This window comes from Sapajus apella, unplaced genomic scaffold (genome assembly GCF_009761245.1).
Source record: "Sapajus apella isolate SASKATOON/1434 unplaced genomic scaffold, GSC_monkey_1.0 scaffold30, whole genome shotgun sequence".
In the NCBI taxonomy this organism is placed as follows: domain Eukaryota; kingdom Metazoa; phylum Chordata; class Mammalia; order Primates; family Cebidae; genus Sapajus; species Sapajus apella.
In genome coordinates, this window is record NW_022436970.1 from 15,382,021 (window position 1) to 15,407,060 (window position 25,040).

The 25,040-nt window shown below is 42.0% G+C and overlaps 1 protein-coding gene across 8 annotated transcripts in view; it reads right to left on the minus strand.

The window, feature by feature from the left end:
- CD226 (CD226 molecule) overlaps nucleotides 1–16,401 on the minus strand; it is a 141,847-nt gene extending 125,446 nt beyond the window's left edge. The window contains exons 1-2 of one of the 8 annotated variants that reach the window (XM_032293884.1): nucleotides 16,118–16,389; nucleotides 192–359 (exon numbers count right to left, since the gene is read on the minus strand). In XM_032293884.1, coding sequence (XP_032149775.1) covers nucleotides 192–237 — 46 coding nt within the window. In that variant the 5' untranslated portion in view covers nucleotides 238–359; nucleotides 16,118–16,389. Of the gene's footprint in view, nucleotides 1–191; nucleotides 360–10,635; nucleotides 11,304–11,897; nucleotides 11,984–16,117 lie in introns of those variants that run through there. The other 7 variants (XM_032293877.1, XM_032293882.1, XM_032293880.1 and 4 more) reach the window with 7 other exon arrangements.
- Nucleotides 16,402–25,040: the final 8,639 nt, after the last annotated feature.

Consider the following 25,040-nt stretch of genomic DNA (forward strand, 5'->3'; position numbering starts at 1 on the left):
ACAGTAAAGGCTTAGTTTCTGCCTTCATCTAAAAAGGTAGCCTGCTGACAACTGGAAAACATAACTTTTAGATTTTCTCAACAAGTGAGAAATTATCCTCGCCAATTAAAGAGCATTGTAAATTCTGAATATGCCATACCGTACAAACAAAAACAGGAAATTTCAAACGAAGATATAAAGATGATCTTTACCTCTGTAGATATGAAGAAGAGCCAAAAGGAAAGTAGGATAATCCATGTCTGGAAACTGTTCAAAAGGCTGGTCTATTTTAAAAAATTACTTTTTATAATCTGACATGCAGAGGCTCAGCACAATGTAGTTTCCTTCCTCTCAGATGTTATCAGTCGTGTCTTCTTTTTCTAGAGTATGAACACAGGAAAAAGGTGTTAGCTTAAAAGACAGGTTTGCTCTCTTATGAGGATGGGCAGATTTGAGTTATTTCTCTCTCGGGGAACCAGTCATCTTGTTTTCAAGCTTTCATTTTCTGCAAGGATTCATTCATTCAACAAACATGCATTGCATGCATTCTCTGTGCCCAACTCTGCTGTAGGCAATGAGGATACAATAATATAAAAAAAATTCTTGCCACGATAGAAATTAACATTCTACGGGGAGGAGGCAGAAACTAAAATAAAGATGTAAAAATATGAATAATAATTGAAAGGTGGTGTGTGCATGGAACAAGGAAGTCCTCAATGATCACATAAGATGAGGCAGAGGCTGAAGTGCGTGGAGGGATCCTCCTCCGCCCAGTGCTGACAGCCCGTCCATGGCCTTCCTTTCACCTCTTCCTCCTTGCTGACCTCAGGCATTTGCTTTGGTGAGGACCAAAACACAGATCAAAAGCCCGTCAGATACAAAAGTATGGTGGGCACATGCAGATCTATCATTGTGAGTGATTTAACTTTTTATTTTGAAATAATTATAGAGTCACAAGAAGTCACAAAGACAGTACAGAGAGGTGCCTGCCTCCAGGTTCTTCCAGGGGTTATATCTTACATAATTGTAGTACAATATCAAACTAGGATTTATTTTTTAGGTTCATCATTGCTCTCTTCTTTATCTTGTAAAATAAAAGTTCAAATTTTAAGAACTTGTTGGGAACATATTAGCATGTCAGTGTAAAAAGCATGCCCCTATTAAAAGGGGAATTGTATAAATGCATTTGACCCTGGTAAGAGCGTCAAAATAGAAGATGAGTAAAAATTGGGAAAAGTAGGAGCAGAAACTGCTGAAGACAATTTTACCTAATGCCAACCCTGAAGTTCACATGTGACTCAGTCTCAAAGTGTATCAGCTAGCGTCAACTACTCAGCATGAGTATCTAATGTGGGAACTTCTCGGTGAATGTAAAATCAACGATGTAATGATAATCAGAACAAACTTGCAATGTGAACATATAATCAAGCATGACGCCACCCTGTATTTATGTGGCATTATATTTTCTAAAAGCTTACACATCTATATTATCTGTGCCTCTAGTTGTTCTGTGATGCAGTCAGAAGAGGTAGGTATCTGTTATTTCTGTTTTGTAAATAAGTCAATCCAGCAATTCCTCCAAATTTTACTAAGTTACTCCGGGTCCCCTACTTAGTCCCTTGAATACAATCATAGAGAGGATACATCTCTGCCCTCAGGTTATGCATAATGTAGCAAGTCGCATCAATTTAAAAAGCAATTTATTATAGCAAAACGTGATCATCTCTATACAAGTCATTTGCTAAGTTTTATGACAGCCAGAGAGAGAATAAAGCATTCTAATAGACTGTGGAAAAGATGTTATAGAAGTGGGAGAAAGACAGAGGCGTGACAATGGGGATGTTTCAGGAAATGTGTGACTACAGTCTAGCAGGCGGGAAAGTGACCAAAAATGAGACCGAATCTGTATTGAAACGTGGCCTTAGTGACACGCATAAAGGAACTGAAACGTGGCAATCAGAAACTGTGGCGTCATGCTTACGTCTGTCACTCCAGTACCCAGCACGATTCCCCAGGCAAAGCAGGCTCTCGGTAATGCCTGTGACATAAACATGTCCCTGAGAGGAACACAGAGAGAAGCTGACGGAGGGAGGGGTGCACACGACTTTGTATTTTGGAAGGATAATCTTGGTCACCGTACAGAACAAACTGGAGTGGCAAGGACAGGGAAGACTTCCATCAGAGTTGGAAAAATTAATTTCATCTATTATGTTCTAATGACAAGATTTCCTCCTGACAGGCACCAGCAAAAATAAAACTACAAATCCTGGGCTAAGTCAAGTCCAGAGAATTCTTGAGGTTCTCAGGACATGGTCCCCCTAAGTACTAAGATATTAAGTGCAAGAGGAGTTTCCTCCTCATATGCATAAGCTGACATGTGCTCCCTCTCACACATGCACACACTCACACACACATGCAGTCTCACTCACACATGCTCTAACACACACACATACAACATGCACGCACATACACATGCTCTCACACACATGCTCACACAGGCATGTGCACACACACGTGCACACATTCTCACATGCATGTACTTACACATACCATCACATGCTCACATATACAGTCTCTCACACATTCATATATTATCCCAATCACATGCATGTGCACACATACCCTCACTCACACATGCATGCACACACACAATGTGCACACACACACGTGCATGCACTTACACATGCTGTCACCCACTCACACAAGCACATACTCTTTCACATACACACTATTTCCCACAGTCACATCCATGTGTACACATACTCTCTTTTTAAAAAAATTATTTATTATGCTTTAAGTTCTGGGGTACATGTACAGATGGTGCTGGTTTGTTACATAGGTATACACATGCCATGGTGGTGGTTTGCTGCATCCATTGCCCCGTCATCTACAGTAGGTATTTCTCTTAATGCTATCCGTCCCCAGTCCCCCACCCCCTGCTATCCCTCCCCTAGCCCCCCATCCCCCAGGCCCCAGTGTGTGATATTCCCCTCCCTGTGTCCATATGTTCTTATTGTTCAACACCCACTCATAAGTGAGAACATGTGGTGCTTGGTTTTCTGTTTTTGTGTCAGTTTGCTGAGAGTGATGGTTTCTAGTTTCATCCATGTCCCTGCAAAGGACATGAAGTCATCCTTTTTTATGGCTGCATAGTATTCCATGGTGTATATGGTGCACACATGCTCTCAAACACACGCACATATGCATGCAGTCACACACATGCATACACACTCACACATGCATGCACTTATACATGTTCTCACATGCTCACTCATACTGTCAATCTCAGTCACATGCATGTACACATATGCTCACACACTCATACATGCATACACTCACACACATGCACTAACACATGCTCACACACATTTGCACACACATGCTGTCTCTCTCTCGCTCTCTCTCTCACACACACACACACACACACACACACAGCACCTGGAGTGATCTCAAAACAGAGACTGTATGGCCAACAAAGTCTAAAATGCTACCTGATCTTTTACAGAAAAAGTTTATCATGCCCCCCGGTCTAGTTGGAAAGGCAGACATTAGGCAGACAAACGCACAAACAAATTCACAGTTTTGAAGTGCATGTCATGTTACGAAAAGGAAGCCACACACACGGGCATGGGAGACAATGTCTGGGGCTGAAAGCCAGGAAGAGCTGTGTCAGGTTGGTGGTCAAGAAAGGCTTTCAGGAAGTGAAGTGTGTTCTGGAATCCACAGAAGCAGGAGGCTGTGGCCACGTGCAGCGTGTGGCCAGGTGTGAGGATGAGCAGTCCAGGTGGACAGGAGAGCAGGTGCACAAAGTCAGAGACTTTGTGGCAGTTTTTCAATCATTGTAACTGGATCCATTGAGGGGAGATGTAAACAGAAAAGGACAGGAGATTAGACGTAGAGATGAGTGGGGTGGGGATACATTTGCCTTCTGGACTTCCTGGTACAATTCTAGGAGCAACTGGAGATTGTGAAGCACCAGATTAATATGATCGGATTTTAATTATTAGAAAGATAACTGACCATCACCCATTTCACTTTCCTCATTCCTAGTAATATTGTGCCTGAGTTTGGGTATCCACCCCTTTCCACACACCACAGAGATATTATGACAAATCTAAGCTATTCTACTGACAACTATGAGAGAGAGAGAGAGAAAGAGAGAGAGAGAGTGTCTGTGTGTGTGTGTGTGTGTGTGTGTGTGTGCGTGTGTGCATGTGTGTGTGTATAGATGGGGTCTTGCTATGTTGCCCAGGCTAATCTCAAACTCCTGGCCTCAACTGACCCTCCCATTTAAGCCTCCTGGGTAGCTGGGCCTACAGGCCTGAGCCACCACACTCCGTTAATATTTTTTAAATAGTTTTTTGTGGAGACAAGTTCTTGCTATATTGCCCAGACTTGCCTGGAACTTCTGCACCCAAGTAATTCTCCACCCTGGGCCTCCTAAAGTGTTGGGAGTACAGGCATGATCCACCATACCCACCCTGAAAACTATGATTTGAGAGGTCAGAGGAGCCAACTACAGCCTGAGTTGGCCTATTAGGGTGAAGAAAGTTATTCACACTCCATGCCAGAAAAACAGCACGGAATGTGAATAATTTCTCTTCTCTCATCCCTGTTTCTATCTTTACTTCTCTCATTATGAGTGAACAAGAATGCTGTCCTGTTTCCCGCAGGCAGCCATATTGAAGGAAATCAGCGGGAGGACAAACAGGATGGCAGAGAGAGACAAAATGAACGTGGGGCTCCGATGACGGCACTGAGCTACTGAATCCACCAGCTCTGGAGTCTGAGCATACTATGATCTAATACATTTTCACACTTGATCAGTCTCTTACAAGTTTCCACTACCTGCATCCACATCTGTCTGAACTGGTACAGTTGTTGCTGGCTGCTGTAAGAAGGCAAGTTTGGAAAGGTACACAAAGGGCTATCCAACTATTTGGATGCTATTGCCATAATCAAGCAAGATAGAATGGTGGCTTGGACTAGGATCACTCCCATGGAGATGACAAGAAATGAACCGATAGCCAGGATATTATCCTAGCTTCATGGAGAAAATGAAGCCCTTCCAGAACGTTGAAAAAAGTCAAGGAGTGGATTTGTCAGACCAAAAAGGCAAATGACAGATGAGGAAACGAATGGTCAGAGAACTGAAACGACTGCTAATGAGGGCATTCATGAAGAATGTCTACAGCTAATATCATATTTAACAGTGAAAGTCCCTCAGGATCAGGAACAAGACGAGACTGCCTGCTTTCACTACTACTATTCACACTGTACTGAAGGTTTTAGTCAGAGTCATTAGAAAAAGCAAAGAAATAAAAGATACCCAAATTGGAAAGGAGAAGTAAAACTTTCCCTATGTGCTGATGACATGAACTTACATATAAAAATTCTTTAAAATCTGCAAATATATATATATATATCAGAACTAATAAATTCGACAAAGTTGCAGGCTAGAAGATCAACATGTGGAAATCTGTTGTGTTTCTATACATTAGCAACAATTTGAACAAGAAATTAAGAAAACAGTTTACTTATGATAGCATCTAAAATAATAAAATACTTACGCATAAATGTTTCAAAGGAAGTGAGACTTTATATTGAAAATGACAAAAAAAAAATTGCTGAAAGAAATTAAAAAGACCTAAACATAGAAAAGACATATTTAGGAAATGTGTTTAAAAGACAACCCATGTTCATGAATTGGATAATTTAATATTGTTACAATGGCATTACTACTCAATGAAATCTAGAGTCAGTGTAATCATCAAAATTTGAATGGCCACTTTTTTTAGAAATGGAAAAAATTGATCTTCAAATTTATATAGAATGACAAGGGGCTCTGAATAGCCAAAATGGTATTGAAAAAGAAGAAAAGGCTGAAAGACTAACATTTCCCAATTTCAAAACTTAGTACAAAGCTACAGTAATCAAAAAAGTATGGGTACTGGCATATACATAGACAAATAGACCAAGGAAATTGGAGTGATGATCAAAATAGATGTTAGGCAGGATGTGGAGAAAAGAGAACATTTATACACTGTTCGTGGGAATTTAAATTAGTACAACATCTATGTAAAATAGTATGAGGATTCCTCAAAGAACTAAAAATAGAATTACCATTAGATCCAGCAATCCCACTACAGGGTATCTACCCAAAGGAAAAGAAATCATTATATCAAAAGGATAGCTGCCCTTATATGTTTATTGCAGCACTATTCACAATAACCAAGATATGGAATCAACCACACTGTCCATCAATGAAAGAGTAAAGAAACTGTGGTATATATACACGATGGAACCCTACACAGCCATAAAAAGAATGAAATCCTGTCTTTTGCAGCAGCATGGATAGACCTGGAAGCCATTATATTAAGTGAAACAACTCAGACACAGAAATTCACATGCGACATTCTCACTTATAATTGGGAACAAAATAATGTGTACACATGGACACATAGTGTGCAATAATGGACACTGGAGATGTGGAAGAACAGGAGAGTAGGAAGGGGTGAGCAATAGAAATTACTTAATGTGTACAACATATTCATACTCAGGTGATGGAGATATTGAAAGTCCAGACTTCACTACTACATAATATATTCATGTCACAAAACTGCCCTTGTACCCCTTGAATTTATACAAATAAAAATAATAAGCCCATACATCTATGAACAATTGATGTTCAACAAGGTGCCAACCCCACTGATTGGGTAAATAATAGTTTCTTCAATAAATGGTTCTGGGAGAACTGGATAGCCACATGCAAGAGCATGAAGTTGGATCCTTACCTCCCATGAAATACAAAAACTAACTCAAAATGGGTTGACCTAAATATAAGACCTTTGACGGTAGAATTCTTAGAATAAAGCACAGGGTGAAATTTTCATGACCTGGAGGTTGGCAATGGATTCTTTGATATGACACCAAACATATGGGCAACAAAAGAAAAAAATAAATTGGATTCATCAGAATTAAAAACTTTTGTGCATCAGAGGCCATTTTCAAGAAAGTGAAAGCTCACCTTACAGAATGCAAGAAAATATTTGCAAATAATCTATCTGATTATGGTCTAATATCCGTAATACATGAGGAACTCTCGCATTTCGACGACATAAAAGAAACAACCCAATTTTCAAATGGGCAATATACTTGAATAGACATTTTTCTCCAAAAGATGCTCAATATTATCAGTCAATAAGGAAACACAAAAAAAAACCACAATGAGAAATCACTTAATATCTACTAAGATAGCTGTAATCAAAAAGAGGAAGATCAGTATGTTAGGAAGGATGCTGAGAAATTGGCACCCTTGTGCACTGCCACACCAGGGCTGTAAAGAAATGTAAAATGATGTAGCTGCTGTGAAAAACAGTTAGAGATTCTTCAAAAAGTTAAACAGGATTAGTATATGACCCAGAAGTTTTACTCTTACATATGTACTAAAAAGAACTGAAAACTGGTACCCAAACCAATACTTGTAGACCGATGTTCATAGCAGCATTATTCACAAAAGCCAGAAGGTGGTAACAACCCAAATGTCTGCCAACAGGTGAATGAATGAACAAATTGTGATCAAATCCATACAACAGGATATTATTCAGCCACAAAAAGGAATGAAGGACTGATGCGTGGTACAACATGAGTAAACCTTGACAACAGTATGCTAAGTGAAAGAATGCAGCCACAAAAGGTCACATTTTGTAGGAATTCATTTATAGGAAATATCCAGACAGTCAAATCCATGGAAATGGAAAGCAGATTGGTGGTTGCCGGGGACTATCAGAAGGAGGGAATAGGGAGTGACTGCTTAAGGTATGGGGTTTTCTTTGAGGGTGATGAAAATGTTTTGGAATCTGATAAAAGTGGTGGTCACAGGACATTGCAGATGTACTAAATGCCACATAATTGTACACTTTAAAATGTTTAATCTTTGCTGGGTGTGGTGGCTCACATCTGTAATTCCAGCACTTTGGAAGGCCAAGGCAGGCAGATCACTTGAGGTCAGGAGTTCGAGACCAGCCTGGCCAACATGGCGAAACCCTGTCTCTACTAAAAATACAAAAATTAGCTGTGCATGGTGGTGTACTACTGTAATCCCAGCTACTTGGGAGGCTGAGACAGTAGAATCGCTTGAACCCGGGAGGCACAGGTTGCAGTGAGCCAAGACGTGCCACTGTACTCCAGCCTGGGCAACAGAGCAAGACTCCATCTCAAAAAAAAAAAAAAAGTTTAATCTTATGTTGAATAAATCTTAGATGAACAATATTATATGAATTTCACCTCGATTTTTAAAAAGTACTGCTAGTGAATAGCAAGAGTTCACATTCACCCCAGGTCTTACCAACGAATGAGGCCACCCCATCTTGCTGTTGGCCATGTATTTAATGATTTCAGTTGTTCCTCCAACCACCCCGGTCCAAAGATGCTAAGTACATTCTAAGAATATAGTACATTATCATAGTGCAGTCTTAGAGTCCACGGACACACTCTGTGTTACGATTTTGTGATAATAGCTGGAAATAAATGCAAAAGATTATGATTATCTAAGTTGTCAGATACACGATTTAAGATATTTTTAAAAATCGTTATGTACTTATTAAACAAATGCCAAAACATATCTATTTTCTGAGTGGGGGCTCAGAGTTGGGTAAAGTGGGGCAGAGGTGCAGGTAGAGAGGTAGAAGGGCTGAGGGCTGAGTGGGCATCTCGACTCCTAAAAGAAATGAGATGAAACGTAGCATCATCTATTCTCAGTGGCTCCTACAATCACGCCCAAAGCGAACTTCCTCCCCCAGGATGAAGAAATGGGGTGCGTGGGAGGTGGACTGGAAAAGGGATGCTAATTAGTAATAACTTGTAGGAACTCCTTATTCTCAAGGCATCCAGAGTCAACTAGTCAAGAGATGCAGAGAACTTAAGTGGACTTGCACCCTGGAATGGAGGGACCTCGAGGTCATGGATTCGCATGAAAGGGGCAGAAAGACGTGCAGCTGAAGACAAAGTTCAGCTGTTACAAGTTTGCTAGAGATGAGCCCTATTTATCAAATCTAACCAAAGACAGACAGAGACGGCGCTTGAGTTATTTTTGTTGTGTCGGCAGCCATTTTTTGCATGATTTATGAAGGGATTTTGGCTTGAGGTATTTTTTCTAATAGAGCTGTCTGTATAAAAGAGCTTTGTCCTCAAGGAAGTCATTAATCAAAATATTACTGGATTTTTCTACTATTAAAAATGTCTCAGCTAACCACATGAGCATGAATTCGTCTCACAAGCTTGCCTCCGAATGCAGATTCCTAGGTGGCCTGAGGGAGGGGTCAGGGAACAGTCTTCAGCCAAACTGTTCTCTTTCCCTCAGGCTGTCCACGCAGGCAGAACCTCCCCTGTCACCTCAGTTTCATTGTTTCTGCTACATACCATATGTCCTGCTTCCCCAGATGTCTCTACTGTTTCTGAGCATTGGGAGGATCCTTCTTGTTTCTACTCAATGACCCCCACCTTCCCCAGTTCATGCAAAAACACCTGATGTGTGTGATGGAGAATCTGCTCTGATTGCTTTCCACACTTGCTTGGAAAACAAGCCACATGCTAGAGAGCAGAGGACTGCAAACGGAAAATCTAGCTACATTCAGAACAAGTGACTGGGGATGGGAAGATTACAGTGTGAGGTCCGTTGCTCCCTCTGCTCTTTCTCGGGTGTGAGGGTTTGTCTGCCTGCTTTCTGCTGGGATGCCCCAGCTGGTAAGAGTCTCATGCTTCCAGTAAGATTCCCAAAGGAACACAATAGTCTGGGTTTCTGCTCCTTTCCTCAAATAATCTCACTGAAAGAATCTTTCCAATGCGGGCCACATGGTCTCCTCCAGACCATGATACTCTGAGAACCTTGGCAAGTCATACACATGTCCCCAGGAGTGAGGCTACTGCTGAGTGACCAGTAGAACCCCATTTCCAGTCAAAACAGAGACTCCAGCTGGGGTTCAGCAGGGATGCTCTAAGACAGGGTTCTGAAACTATGGCCTGAGGGCAGAATGCAGCCCACTGTCTGATTTCCACAAACGGTTTAGAGGGACCCAACCATGCTCATTTGCTTACATATCGCCTATTGCTGCTCTTGTGCCACAGCGCACGAGTCAAGAGGTGTTAAGTTGTGACAGTAAATATGAACTATCTGGCCCTTTACAGGAAAAGTTTCCCAGCCCTTGAGTAGGATAAAAAATCTCTGGATCATGGACATTTATTATGTAAGTTCATCAAATCTTTGGATCACAGACATTTATTATTTAAGTTCACCGTTGTTCAGTCTTGCTGGAGAGAAGGAAGATTTAGCTTGATAGACCAGAGGCTGGTAAAATTAGCTCAGTTTTCTTATTCTCAAGAACTTTACTATCAGATCTATTATAAATACAATTCTAGAGACAGACTGAGAAAAAGTACTTAAATGGCACCCTTTTACTGCAAACTGCACCCCTCATTAAACTAAGAGTTTACAGAACACCGAGCACTTAACTTCTTCCCGCTTTTTCCGGCAGCTCCCTTTTCCTGCTGCATCAACTTGCCATGGTGTTACTGGCAGCCCCCACCCTTTCACACACGATTAATTTAAAAAGTGTGAGCTCAGACACATCCAGTCTTTTTTCTGAGAAGGTTACTAACCTTGAGATGTGAGTGCTGCTCCCTCTAACGCTTCTTCCCATCTGTGTCTTGGTTAAGGGCTTTTATCGTATCCTGTTTACCGCGGTCTCTTACCCTCACCCCTTCTTGGTCACTGCAAGCTCCCCACTGCTCCCTGTCTTAATTAGCAAGGCAGGAGCTGCGGGGAGCTGACTCTGCCTGTGCTCTTGAGCTCTTCTCTCTACCAGAACTTCAGATAGAACTGAAGTAAAGCACTAATATTTCATGAAGCGGGGTTTTTTGAAGTCGTTTACCTGCTTTTGGAAGCAACTTTACCATTGCAGCTACTCAGACTCATTCCAAACTCAGATAAAGTTCTGTCCCTCTTTTCCCCTAAGAGTCTACAATTTGAAAGGATGCACTTCTCCTTTGTTCCTGCTCTGAATGGAAACCACACGCCCCGCCGAAATCAGAGTTGGTTTCTTTGCCTTTTCCTTCCCTGTTGTTTTTTTTTTTCTGCCAATCAAAGCCTGTTAGATTCAGCCGTCTCTTCAAGTCAGGAAGCTTTCTTATCTCTGCCCATATCTAAGTATGTTTTGGTCTTTCTAGATACTCTTTTTTTGCCTTCCATTCTGCGACAGAAAAAGCACACAAGCTGGTGTTTCCTGAGAACTAACTGCATGTTTAGCAGCTTTTGTCCCTTAGAAACACAATAGTTTTTTGTTTTTTGTTTTTTTTTTTAGCTGCACCAGACCATGGCAAAGTTAGATTTATTGATTCATTTGATTTATTAGGTTATGGACGGTCCCTGCTGGTTAAACCACCATGAAGGATTGTGGCTGAGGCTTCAGTTTGTAAAATTCATAGAGAGACTAGGAAGGACTGCATTTGACAGGTAAGAAGGCACTCGCAGGGCTGCCCTACCTGCACATTTGATTATGCATCACAGATACAGGACCCGTCTCTTCCGCTGGACCACTGCGTATCTGAAAGCAAGGGAGAAGAAAATGCAGCGCCGCCTCTCATGACACAGGTGTTTACTGAGCCTTATTGTGGGCCAGAGGTAGCCTTCTAAAACACCTGCCTGACTCTTGTCACTCCCTTCAGTGCCTCGCTGTCCTCAAGAGAATATCCAAATGTCTTATTGACCTGCAAGGCCTGTGTGATTGATCACTGCCATTTTTCCAGTGTCTTAAAACTCCTCTGCTCACTCCTAGCCTATATTGCTCATCCACCTAACACTGTGTAATTTGTTGCTCACAATGCTCTGATAGGGCTGGGCCTTCGCACGTGGAGTTCCTCACCTTGATTTCTTTTATCCCTCTCCCATCCAGCGGGTCTCAGCTCAAGTGTATCTTATAAGATACTCTCCCTGGGGCCCGCAAAAATGAATTAGGTAGCCTGTGAATTTCCTGTGAGTTTCCTGAGAACCACAAATATGTCCTCACTGAAACACTTACCACATCCTATTGTGATGCTTATTCACTGCTGCATGTTGTACTATAGCCTTATAGGCACTTCCAGGCCCAGGTAAATTCTCATCCCCTGCTCTATCAGATACTTGAGCAGCGCCCTTGCCCATTCCAGGTGCTCAATCAGCGTCTGTTGAATGAGGACGAAGCCATGCAATGACTTCCATCTGTTAGGTTTCCATCTTGTTTCCAATCTGCCATTATTGCACCTGCTTTTTGCCTCAACTTCGATTTTCTCCTTGAAGATGACAAAAACAGCCTTGACCCAAAACACCCACTGATTTTTGCAGGACAGACCCAAAAGCAAATTTTCTTTTGAGTCAAAACTCTTCCTCAAAATTATTCAGTGGGCCCTGAAGTGAACCTCACCCACTGGCTGAAACAGTCACTGTCTACCCACGAGGTTCACAATGGGGTGAATGCAAATCCTATCTCTCATGACAGCGGCTGCTGCCCACACCTACAGGCACCTGGCTTGAAAGTTTCTTTTGCCTACGTCCTGACATACAAAATCCAGACTGATACAGGCTAGGGAGTTTTTCCAAATTACTTTTTCATGGTCACTCTCTGATTTAGTGTCCACCGGCACGCACGCGCGCGTGCGCGCACGCGCACACACACACACACACATCCTTCTCCCTCTATCACCCATATCCCATAATAAAGCTACTGCTAATTGTTTGTTTTTATATTTTTATTATTTAGCTATTGCCATTTTTAAGGGCAGCACAATGGAGATATCTTTTGTTGTTTCCCTGTAGAGGTCTGTTCTCTCTGGTTTATTTTGTTTCTTCTTGGAGGCTCTTGAAATCTTGTAATAAATACAAAGAACCCAACACTTAGCTTTGTATCATGTCCAAAGAAACACAGGCATCCCAAAATCTTGGCCCCAAGGATGCAACACTGTCTCCCCAACAGAGAACTACAAAATTTTACTCAGCAAATAGGGGACATGTTGAAATATCACATGAGCAATACTACATTATAAAACAAACAACAAAAATAACCTGGGACAAATGAAATTGCCCTATCCCTCCAGAGAACAGATGTCCTAAATGTTTCAACCAGCAGAACAAACGGACGTGAGGAGGGAACGTAGTGAGACAGAATGAAGATTACCACCCAGACATGAACAAGAGTCCTTTCTTCAACATTGTTTCATGACCCTTACAAAAGGCTTTTTGAACAATTGAAAAGCAGAAATACCCTTTAACAAGTAGGAAACAGCAAGAGTCGTCACTTCCCTAGTTGCAGCAGGGCATCAGTTACCTCCTTCCTCTTTTTGTCTAAGGTCACCAAGGCACTAACTAGCTGTTCTATAGGTGAGGGAGTTTCTCCAAATGACTTTTTCATGGTCACTCTCCAATTTAGTGTCCACCAGCGCGCGCGCGCACACACACACACACACACACACACACACACACTTCCTTCTCCTTATCACCCATCTCCCATAATAAAGCTACTGCTATTTTGTTTTTTTATATTTTTATTATTTAGCTGTTGCCACTTTCAAGGGCAGCACAATGGGGATATCTTTTGTTATTTCTCTGGAGAGGTCTATTCTCTCTGGTTTATTTTGCTTCTTCTTGGAGGCTCTTGAAATCTTGTAATAAATACAAAGAACCCAACACTTAGCTTTGTAAAAAAGGATAAGGAAATGTTCTCAGTAAAAAAATTCTAGAAAGAATATATCTTAATATATTTTGTTGTTCTCACAAAGGATAAGGCATTTACCTTGCCTTTCCTGTACAAATTATAGTTCAAGGTGACCCGAGTTTCCCTTTATAGAAAAATTCAGCTACTAAGTGGAGAAAACAATCATAGTTATTTTTTTAAGTCACCATTTTGCAACCCCTATTAAAATAATAGATGGAGACAATTGTTAATAGATGCTAAAACCATGAGGTGGAAGGTTAATGGGGAACCTCTATAATGAAACGTGCTGCTGATTGACACTACCTGAGCCCTCGGATCAATCGTAGTCTCGCTAAATATGGCACAGCCAGGCATGAGGGGGCTCCCCACGCGATGCATCAGGAAGAAAGCAGTGCCACCTAGGAAGTCCTCTTCCCCTGGTAGCTGAGCCTCAATGCAGCCAAGCCTCTAGAAGTAACCAGCAGCACATACAAAATATAGGCAATAGCCAGGCACGGGCTCATACCTATAATCCTTACACTTTGGGAGGCTGAGGCAGGCGCATCACCTGAGGTCTAGAGTTCAAGACCAGCTCTGTACTGAAAACACAAAAATTAGCCAGGTGTGGTGGTGCATGTGCATAATCCCAGCTACTTGGGAGGCTGAGGCAGGAGAATTGCTTGAACCCGGGAGGTGGAGGTTGCAGTAAGCTGAGAGCGTGCCATTGCTCTCCAGCCTGGGCAACAGAGTGAGACTCCATCTCAAAAAACAAAAACAAACAAACAAAAAACAAGAAAGAAAGCAAAGAAAGAAAATACAGGCAATAAAAGACTGAGTTAAAGGACACTACAAGACCACAAGGAAGCAATGAACTAAACACAGAAATTAAGAGCTACTGCAGAACAAACGTCTCAGTTTCCTCAAGGAACGAATGGCAGTTGTGATGACCACAACCAGCAAACGCCAAAAAGATACTTGATGATTTGTGTTTTTTTGAGACAGAGTCTTGCTCTGTTGCCCAGGCTGGAGTGCAGTGGCACAATCTTGGCTCACTGCAACCTCCACTGCCCAGGTTCAAGTGGTTCTCCTGCCTCAGCCTCCCGGGTAGCTGGGATTACAGGTGTGCACCAACATGCCTGGCTAATTTTTGTAATTTTAGTAGAAAGAGGGTTTTGCCTTGTTGGCCAGACTGGTCTTGAACTCCTGACCTCATGTGATCTGCCTGCCTCAGCCTCCCAACATGCTGGGGTTACAAGCATGAGTTACTGTGCCTGGCCAGATACTTGATAATTTAAATACCCTTTCCTGGGAAAAACTCATAGCAATTTTGCAATTTCATCAGCATGATAAAGAAAATTTACAAGAAACTAACAGCAACCTTGATAGTGAGACACCAAAGAAATCTCAATTCAATTTCTAAATAAGACAAGGATGGCCACAATCACTGTCAACATTGAACCCATTCTGGAGGTTTTAACTACACGTAATAGGTTTAAGAAAGGAATAGGAGCTGTAAACCTTGAAAATTATTTAAAATGTATGACTTGTAGGTGATCCCCCTAGAGAACATGGTCAAATAAAACGGAATAGAATTTAATAAGCTGCCTAGCAAAATAATTTTATAAGATTCAGAGGCCGGGCGCGGTGGCTCAAGCCTGTAATCCCAGCACTTTGGGAGGCCGAGGCGGGTGGATCACGAGGTCAAGAGATCGAGACCATCCTGGTCAACATGGTGAAACCCTGTCTCTACTAAAAATACAAAAAATTAGCTGGGCATGGTGGTGCGTGCCTGTAATCCCAGCTACTCAGGAGGCTGAGGCAGGAGAATTGCCTGAACCCAGGAGGCGGAGGTTGCGGTGAGCCGAGATCGCGCCATTGCACTCCAGCCTGGGTAACAAGAGCGAAACTCCGTCTCAAAAAAAAAAAAAAAAAAAAGATTCAGTTGCTTTATCGTATGTCATATTCAAATGAGCAGCAAAATTTACACATGCATATGTATATGTAGGTATAAATGTGTGCCCATGTGAATATATATGAAGGTACCTCAAGAATTTGTAGGAATTAAAGAAATATGCTAATTTATCAAAGGAAATAAAATAAGTCGAATAAATGGAGGTATTGCCTTGCTCTTCTATGGAAAACCCAATTTTGAGAATGCATCAGAAATATTTATTTGCCTGGAATTTTGTAATCTTTTACATTGTTAAGTGGATCAGGCTCTGAAAGGTTGTTCATGAGGCACGTGTTGACGGCACTCTGCACAAAGGTCTTCACTTAGTACACTGTAAAATGTTATATGTTTGCACAATCAATCATTGAAGACCTTTTTGCAACACGCATATCCCCATAAAAGCAAGCAATGGATGAACCGCTGTGAAAAGTGCTCTCTGGAGCAGAAATCCACACCTGGTTCTTACCTGTTTTTGGCATTGCCAAGGGCCCAGCAAACTTCACCCACAACTCCCTTGGCTGCTGTTCCTTCTTCCTCCTCTGTTTTTAGCCTCCTTCTCTTGACGGTCTCAAGGTTTCAAGGAAATAAATACTTGCACACACATCTTAAGGACTCCAGACCTCAAGCATGACATCCGGGTAAGTGCTAAGTTCTTCTTTGGGAATTTTTGTAAATGACAGCAGGAAACAGCAGCCAGCACAGCTATCTTGACAAACAAGGGCCTGCAGATACCCGCTATCTCTTTCCCACAGTCCCAGTCCTCTGACAAAGCTCATGACTTTCTCCCTGCAATGCACACCCCTTTCTGCTGCGACTATTTGATAACAATACACACTGCATTGTGGCTACTTAGTAAAGTGGGCGAGAGTTGCCATCCTGTAAGCCAAAGAGTGTGGGCTTTGCAGAGAGACTTGGGGTTAAATCCTGATCCATGCCTGGCTAGCTGTGGGACCTCCAGTCCTCAGCACATTGATGGCAGCACAGATCCCGGCTAGGCCATGGCCGATCGCCCAGGAAGGCAGCCCCCACTTCATGTTACCTGTGGCCCAGTGGGCTCCACTCTTGTCGGGGTCCACTGAGGATTTTTTAACACTCTCAGTGCTAAAAAGGCTATTTTGCCTCCTGAGCTCTCGATACTGCTATATCTCAGATTATTTACAGAAAATTTCATTTTCCAAAATGGCAGAAAACACATATTGCTTAAATTAAGATATATTCTTTCTAGAATGTTTTACTGAGAACATTTTCATCTGCAACTGGGCAAGGTAGCTCATATCTGAACTGCTTAGTTAGCATCTACAGAACAGTCCCTGCCCCCATAACCCACCACCTTAGCAAGGCGCCTGAATGAGGGAGGGTCTCCAGCCTCAGCCGCACGTTGGGCCGCACCTTCCTGGACTCTGAATCCAGTACAACGTCATCTAATGAGGTTAACACCACATCTCTCGGATTCCCTGAATCCAGCCCAATATACACCTTGTTGAATTTATTAACAACCTTGCATTTCACTCTCCAAAGCGTCTTGATTTGGATGACAAACTCTATGGTCACCCTAACAGCCACTGGGGGGGCTGTGGGTTTGAAGGAAACCCCTCAGTCCTGGGCAAACCAGGACAGTGGGCCATCCTTGATATAGCAGGGACCAGCACCCCCTGGGTCCAGCCCAGCTTTCCTCATGGCCAGCTCACTTGAGAGGCTGGGGTATGTCTTCTGCAGCAGGCCTCAGTTAGGATTGTCCTCGTCATCAGAAAGCTTTGAACAATTCTGGCTCTCAAAGGGGGCCAGAGTCTCATCCTCCTCTTCCCAGGACATGCAGCCCATTTGAAAAGTTGCCTCCTTTGCCCGGAAGGCTACACGGCTTCAGGAAGGACAGGCTGCATCAGCCAGAGAAAGTCCTTCCATAGCCTTACCCAGGGCAAGGGCACTTATTCACCTTTATCTGCACCTGCCTGAGGGGGGTCAACGGTGGTTCCAAAAACCAAACTGTGCTGAGGGAACCAGCTCCTTCATCCACTGGATAGAGCAGAAGACAGCTCATTTTGTAAAATAAACAGGTGAACCAATATACAAATAAATACTTTAAATTCTTTCTAGCCTGCTGGCACACTCTATGTAAAGTTGTGCCCTTCGTCCTATATGTGTATGTGTTTGTCTCTGGATTCTCCAACTTGAATAGGAGTTCCTGGATGTGAAGACTGCATTGCTCACCGTTGTCACAAACTGACCCACTGTTTGTTTTTGCCTGGTACCAAGTAGTTTCCCGGGACTCATGACTTTTAAATGCTGACACCAGGAGAGCCCCAGGCAAACCCAGATAGCCGATCACCCCAGCTGTATCCCAGTACCAAGAGCAGTGCCCAGCATATAGTAAGAGTTCACAAAACCATTGCTGCTTGGCTATGATCTTCACTCTTCTTTTGCAGTTTTGTACTTAGAGTTTAAAGAGTAGTAGGGAAGTGCCAAAATGCCCAACAGCATCTTAATAAACACAAGTGCTGGCTCAAAGGGAGAGCATAAAGCTTTCTCTTACGGGAACTCGCTCCATCCCAGAAGGAGACAGGATCTCATGGTTGACCAGATGCAACAGCTTGCCCCCTGCCGAGCAGCACCATCCTGGCTGTGCTTTCTGCATCACGTCTCTTGGGCTCCTCGAAACCAGTCCAATATTCACCTTGTTGTATTTATTACCAAACTCACATTTCACTTTCAAAAGTGTCTTGATTTGGATGACAAACTCTATGGCCACCTCAAGAGCCCAGTATCTAGGGACTGGAACACTGGATGCTGTACCTACCAGCATTCCTGGCAGCGGTTTCCAAATGAGATTCTGTCCACAAAAGGCACTTGCATGAGGTCTGGAAATCAGAAGAGAAGTAGGATTTCATTGCTGTCGAACTGACATTTACAGTTCCACTTGTGTAAATGTATGCTTGCTGTTCTTCCTTAGCTGTGGGAGCAGATCTGAGGGCTTTGCACATCGGAGGCTTGAAGCAGCCTCCTTTCCAGGATCTTCCTGGAAATTCCTGCATGCAGGCTGGAGACAGCTGTAGATGGGCCACTGGATTCTTCCAGTGCTGGAATGTCTGATTTCCTGAAACCTCCAAATCAATCAGAACTCAGGAGACCTCTTCAAGCCTGTGCATACAGGCCTTCAGACTGGCAACTCCCTCACCCTCTGTTTTAAATGCCGTTCTGCATAAATGTCTAGATATTTTTTCCCCACTTCCTGATGAGCGTCTAACTAATACCTCAGGTCTAATACACTGCTAGTGAGGGAAATGTCAGTCAGCCTTGTTGAAAGGAAAACCGAGGTGAATGTGGCCACTCCTGGGGCTCCCGCCCATTAGCTCCTCTGTCCACCCCAGGCACACAGCACAGCATGTCCTCTTTCCTGCCCCTCCAGGACGGTGGCCATAGCTCTGACAGATCATCCTCAGGGAGAGGCCCAGAGGCAGAAAAGTACGACCTGTGAGGCTCCTTCACCAGTGAGAAACACCTTTCACTGCAGCAGATGTGTTCATGCTATATCTATTTTACCTACCGTGAAGTCACAAGCTTCCCCAAAGTTTAGTGGCCTACCATGGGTCCCCAACCTTTTTGACACCAGGGACCGATTTCATGGAAGACAATTTTTCTGTGGACCAGGGAGGGGGGATGTTTCAGGATGATTCAAACACATTACCTTTATTGTGTGCTTTATTTCTATTATTATTACACTGTAATAGATGATGAAATAATTATGCAACTCACCATAATGTAGAATCAGTGGGAGCCCTGAGCTTGTTTTCTGGCAACTAAACGATCCCATCTGAGGGTGATGGGAGACAGTGACAGATCATGAGGCATTAGATTCTCATAAGGAGCTCACAACCTAGATCCCTCGCATGCACAGTTCTCAAAAGGGTCCGTGCTCCTATGAGAATCTAATGCTGCAGCTGATCTGACAGGTGGTGGAGCTCTGGTGGTGACATGAGCCATGGGGAGCGGCTGTATATACAGACTCAGCTTTACTTGCTCCCCTGCTGCTCACATCCTGCTGTGTGGCCTGGTTCCTAACAGGCCACAGACTGGTATCAGTCAGCTGCCTGGGGGCCGGGGACCCCTGGCTAAATCAAAAGCAGTTTATAATTCTACAGCGCAGCTATCGGGGCAGTATTGCAATGGCCTGATCTCTTTCTCTATCTCTGTCTTACCTAGCAGTTCCTGGGTTTCTCTCTCTCCTCTCTCCCGTTTTGTGTGTGTTCTCTCTCTCTCTTTCTCTCTCCCCTCCCACCACTTCTTTCCCTCTGTCTATCAGGGGCATAATTTAGGTATTTTTTAATACTACTAAACTTGTATAGGTATTTAGTATTAATAAGTACCTAAATTATGCCCCTGATAGAGAGAGGGAATGAGGTGGTGGTGGGGGTGGGGGGAATATTCATTCTCTACACGGCACTGTAATTTACCACAAATTTAGTAGTTTAAGCCAAAAATGTTAGGTCAGGAGTCCCACTCTGCCTGCCTCGTCCACTTTAAAGACTGTGATTACCCTGGGCAAACTTGAATAATCCAGGCTAACCTAATCTCTCCACCTCAAGGTCCTTAACCTTAGTCACATGTGCAAAGTCCTTTTTGTCATGAAAAGTCATATATTTACAGGTTCCAGGGATTAGAATATAGATGTCTTTGGAAGGGTTGTTATTCTGCCTACCACACCAGCCAAATACAAATTAATTTCCTTTCTTCTTCCCAAAAGCATTGACTACGGGTTATTCAAAGCTCTAGTGCTTGCCACAGAAATAAGTAGAATTATCTGGGAAAATCCACTTATTCACGGTGTTCACTGCTCTGGTTTAAGGACTGCTGGAAAGACAATTTGAAGGAAGAGATCATAAAAAATGAAGATAGAAAGAAGATAAAATATTTAACTAAAGTTAAACAATACATACAAATTTAATACGTTATCAACTAAAGATACCAACTCATTAAAATGTTTTTTGTTCAAATGTTTTTAGATGTTTTCTCCTCTGATAATGGAATTCAGGGCTTCCTGGGGTTCCAAAGGATAGTACCCACAAGCACTATACAAGAAAATGAGAAATAAGATGAAAACAAGATTGGGTTAAAGTCCATGATTATGTATGCGGTGTGTGTTATATTTTATACCTTTGGCTTATTTTAAGTTCTTTTACCAAGATCCCATTTACTTAAATTTTCTCTGCTATTGCAATCACATTTTCCTCGTCTCCCATTCTTTATGCATATTGATTTCTCTAGGGACCTTTTCAATTCTTCCTTCTTGCATTGTTTCTCTTCCTCATTCTGAGCACCAGCATGCCTTGCTCTTGCTTAATTTCCTCTCAGAGGAACCACACCATCACTTCAGTGCCCTCCATAAAAAGCTGCGACGTCCTCAAAGTTCAAAGTTGCATCATGGGCATGATTTTCCTTGTAGTACAGCTGTGTAATCAGATCGTTCCTTTACCAACATTGATCAGTTTTCAGGTGTGTGTATAAATAGGCCAAAACTTTTAGTTTTCCTGCATTTATTAAAACCAGAAACTGAAATATCTATTTTTCTTTTTGAGATGAAATATCGCTCTTGTCGCCCAGGCTGGACTTCAATGGCATGATCTTGTCAACCTCTGTCTCCCGTGTTCAAGCAATTCTCCCGCTTCCGCCTCCCAAGTAGCTGGGATTACAGGCATGCACCACCATGCCTAGCTAATTTTGTATTTTCAGTAGAGACAGGGTTTTTCCACGTTGGTCAGGCTGGTCTTGAACTCTTGTCCTTAGGTGATCTGCCCGCCTCAGCCTCCCAAAGTGCTGAGATTACAAGCATGAGCCACCATGCCCTGCTGAAATATCTATCATTTTTATCTAGAACACTAAAATCTTGTCTTACACATTGATATCCAGGACACATATCATCCATGGAAGCCACTCCACCAGCACAGAGGCTCCACCTTGATACCATCTTTGACTTGTCCTTTTTACACTGCATATTCAACCACTAAGTACTGAAGAGTCTCCATGAAAATATTTGGAAGAGTAACCTCTTCCTCTCCACCTCCATTCTCACCATTCCTGGCTCTCAAAGAATCCAGTGTGGAGCCAGAGATTCACCTTCTCCTAACTCATCCTACAACAGCCTTCCCTGAGGTCCACATTCCAAATGAATGCTTTCAGAGGAACAGTGTCGACAGTCAGATGCCTTGCTAACCATCTAACTTAATGCTCTGATTATACACACGCCAGGTCATGACCATTGGATGGTGGCTATGTGCCTGACATTCTCTGATGCTTTATATGTTTCATTCAATTGGTTTAAAAATATTAGAGTAGGAACTGCTACTACTGTCATGCTACATTTGAGGAAGCTGAGGCACCGAGTGGTTAAGTAATTTTCCATTTTCCCAATGTCCTCCCTCACCTTCTAGGTAGCAAAGTGAGGATGTGAACCCAGATATCTGACTGTAGACTCACACTTTTAACCCCAACACCCCACAGTTCAGCCTTGGGAGTTATTTTCCCCCACTCAGCACATAATAAAATGAGCATCATAGCAGTTAGGAAGCCAGCTGCAGTTCTGTGGGTAAGTGATGCCTTTTATCATACCCCTTGAGTCAGAAAAGCAAATTAACAAAATGACTTCCTAAGGCAATGATTCCCAAGGTGCACCTTCCAATTGCCACTGACATCTTGGAAAATGTTCATTATATGGATAAACAGGATTAGGACATTCTACACACTTTATTCCCATTTTGTAGACACAGAAATCACTCACCACAGCACATTAAAAGCTCTGGTAAGTTCAGTACCAAAGAAATGTATTGAGCTTAGCTCAACCCACTGTTTCTGAAACTACACTGGTCCACAAATAAGGTCATTTTATTTAACGATATTTCATTGTAATAAGGATGAGAAAAAAAAATGATGCCCACCGCGGCCACTGTCCTTCTGGAGTTTGCAAGCCCTCCCTGTGTCTGCATGGGTTTTCATGTATTCCATTTTCCTCCCACAACCCAAAGCTGCGCAGGTTAGGTTCACTGGCATGTCTAAACTGTCCCAGTCTGGGTGATTGTCGGTGTGTATGAGTGCGCCCTGTGCGGAACGCGTCCTGTTCAGGTTGGTTCTTGCCTTGCACCCTGAGCTGCTGGGATGGAATCTGGCCTCCTAAGATCCTGAACTTAAATAATTGGGTAAATAATTATCTCGCTTCTCTTTATTCGTCTTTCTTCGAAGTATGTATAGCTCACATTTACTTCAATGTTTAATATTATAAGTGTTTGGGGTCCTTATTTAGAAGTTTGGTGATGTTTTTCTGACCAGAAATATGCCATCAAAACTTAACTTTTATTTCTATCAATTAACCTATGGTACAATTCGTTTTGTTACATGTTGTTCTACTTAAAGCCACAGTTTCCAAGAACCTATCAAGGATGCTAAGTGAGAACTTACTGTACAATCACGCATCGCTGAACAACAGGAATCCATCCTGAGAAATCTGTCATCAGGCAACCTTCTCACTGTGTGAAGATCCTACAGTGCCCTTACACAAAACTAGATGGTAGAGCCTTCCACACATCTCGGCTATATGGTCCAGCCTGTTGCTCCTAGGCTACAAACATGTACAACATGTTACTGTATGGAATATGATAGGTAATTGTAATACAGTGTAAGTATTTGTGTTTCTAAACATATCTGAACATAGAAAAGGTAGAGTTTAACTATGGTATCATAACCTTATGGAACTAACATCAGTATAGTGCGGTTCCATATAATATTGTGGAACCACTGTCAGAATGTAGTCTGCTGCTATAGTCTGTCCTTACGTAGCACATGACTATAACTTTACCATAAAATTATATTTTTCTATATCATTTATTAGCAGACACCACAGAACCCATTTTGGAACATGCTATGTGACAGATTACATCTGAATATCTCCATTTCTTTGTCAAAGTGCTATAAAGTCTACTCCCTTTCTTACCTCTTCAATCTCACTTCTCATTTGAAAATCAATCAGTGTAATTCAACTATCTACAAGCTGAAGAAGAAAAATCATGTGATTATATTAACTGACAAAGAAAAAGCATTTGACAAAATCTAGCACACACTCCCAATAAGAACTCTTAGCATGTTAGTAATAAAAGAGAATTATCTGAACTTGGTAAAGGTAATCTATAAAAACCCTACAGCTAGAAAGCCTAAATAGTTTCCCCCTGAGATTGGAGGCAAGGTTTAAAGGTCCTTTCTTATCACTGTTATACAACATAGTATTAGATGTTCTGGCCATTGCAATAAGGCAAGAAAAAGAAATAAAAGCCATACAGATTGGAAAAAAAGAAATAAAATTGTTAAAGAATCCTTTTACCCATTATTAAGGTTAACTAAATAGTTATAATAAGTATGACAGTATGTTATTGGAGAGGAATAAATATAAAAATAACTGGAAAAGAATAGAGAATAGAACCACACAACTATGCCCAACAGATTTTTTTAAAGGATTTTTTTTGAAGATGAAGCAATTCAATGTAGCAAATGGACATCTATAGGGGAAAAATAAACCTTGACCTTGACCTAATTCTCACACATTAGATAAAAATTAAATCAAAATGTGTCACAGACTTCTATATAAAATTTAAAAAATAAAACTTTAGAAAAAAACTGTAATACATACAAAAACCTACACAGCTTATAAAATTGTACAGAACATAATATAATTAATGCAATTATTATCAAAACACAATACTTACACATCTTACACAACTTAATACAATACAGCTGTGTGCCCAAACACACACAAATGAATACAAGTGAAACTGGGAAAATCTGAATAAAGGAGGTAGACTGTATCAATGTCAACCTCCTGGTTGCGATATTGTAGTATATTTTGTAAGATGTTACCACTGGGAGAAACTGCATAAAGGACAAGTGGAATCTCTCTGTATTACTTCTTATAGTTGCATGTGAATCTACAATTATCTCAATAAAATTTTTAATTAAAAAAGAGAAGGCAATAACTTACCATAACTTTTATGATTCTTTGATGCTCAGACCAGATCCAGAGCCAGGCAGCTCCTGCCAAGAATTGGAACTGGGGACTCATTCATCTTTTAAGCATGACCAGGAAGGGTATTTAACTTGAGCCTTTCAGCATTACAGTTTCAGTACTGCCTGCCTTCTCCCACCTCAAACAGACTGCAGTACAGATACAAGCACCACAGGAGTTACTAAACATCGCAGTTCTTTCTGCTCCACAACTTTTAGGCAAGTTGAAGAACTGTCTGGGCTGCATTTGGAAGTTCAGGTAACAGTACCTGACTAGAAAAATAAAAGAAGATGACATATAAACTTATAAAGCACTGGTGGAGGTTTGATTTCCTTCCCTTTTACCCAGGGCT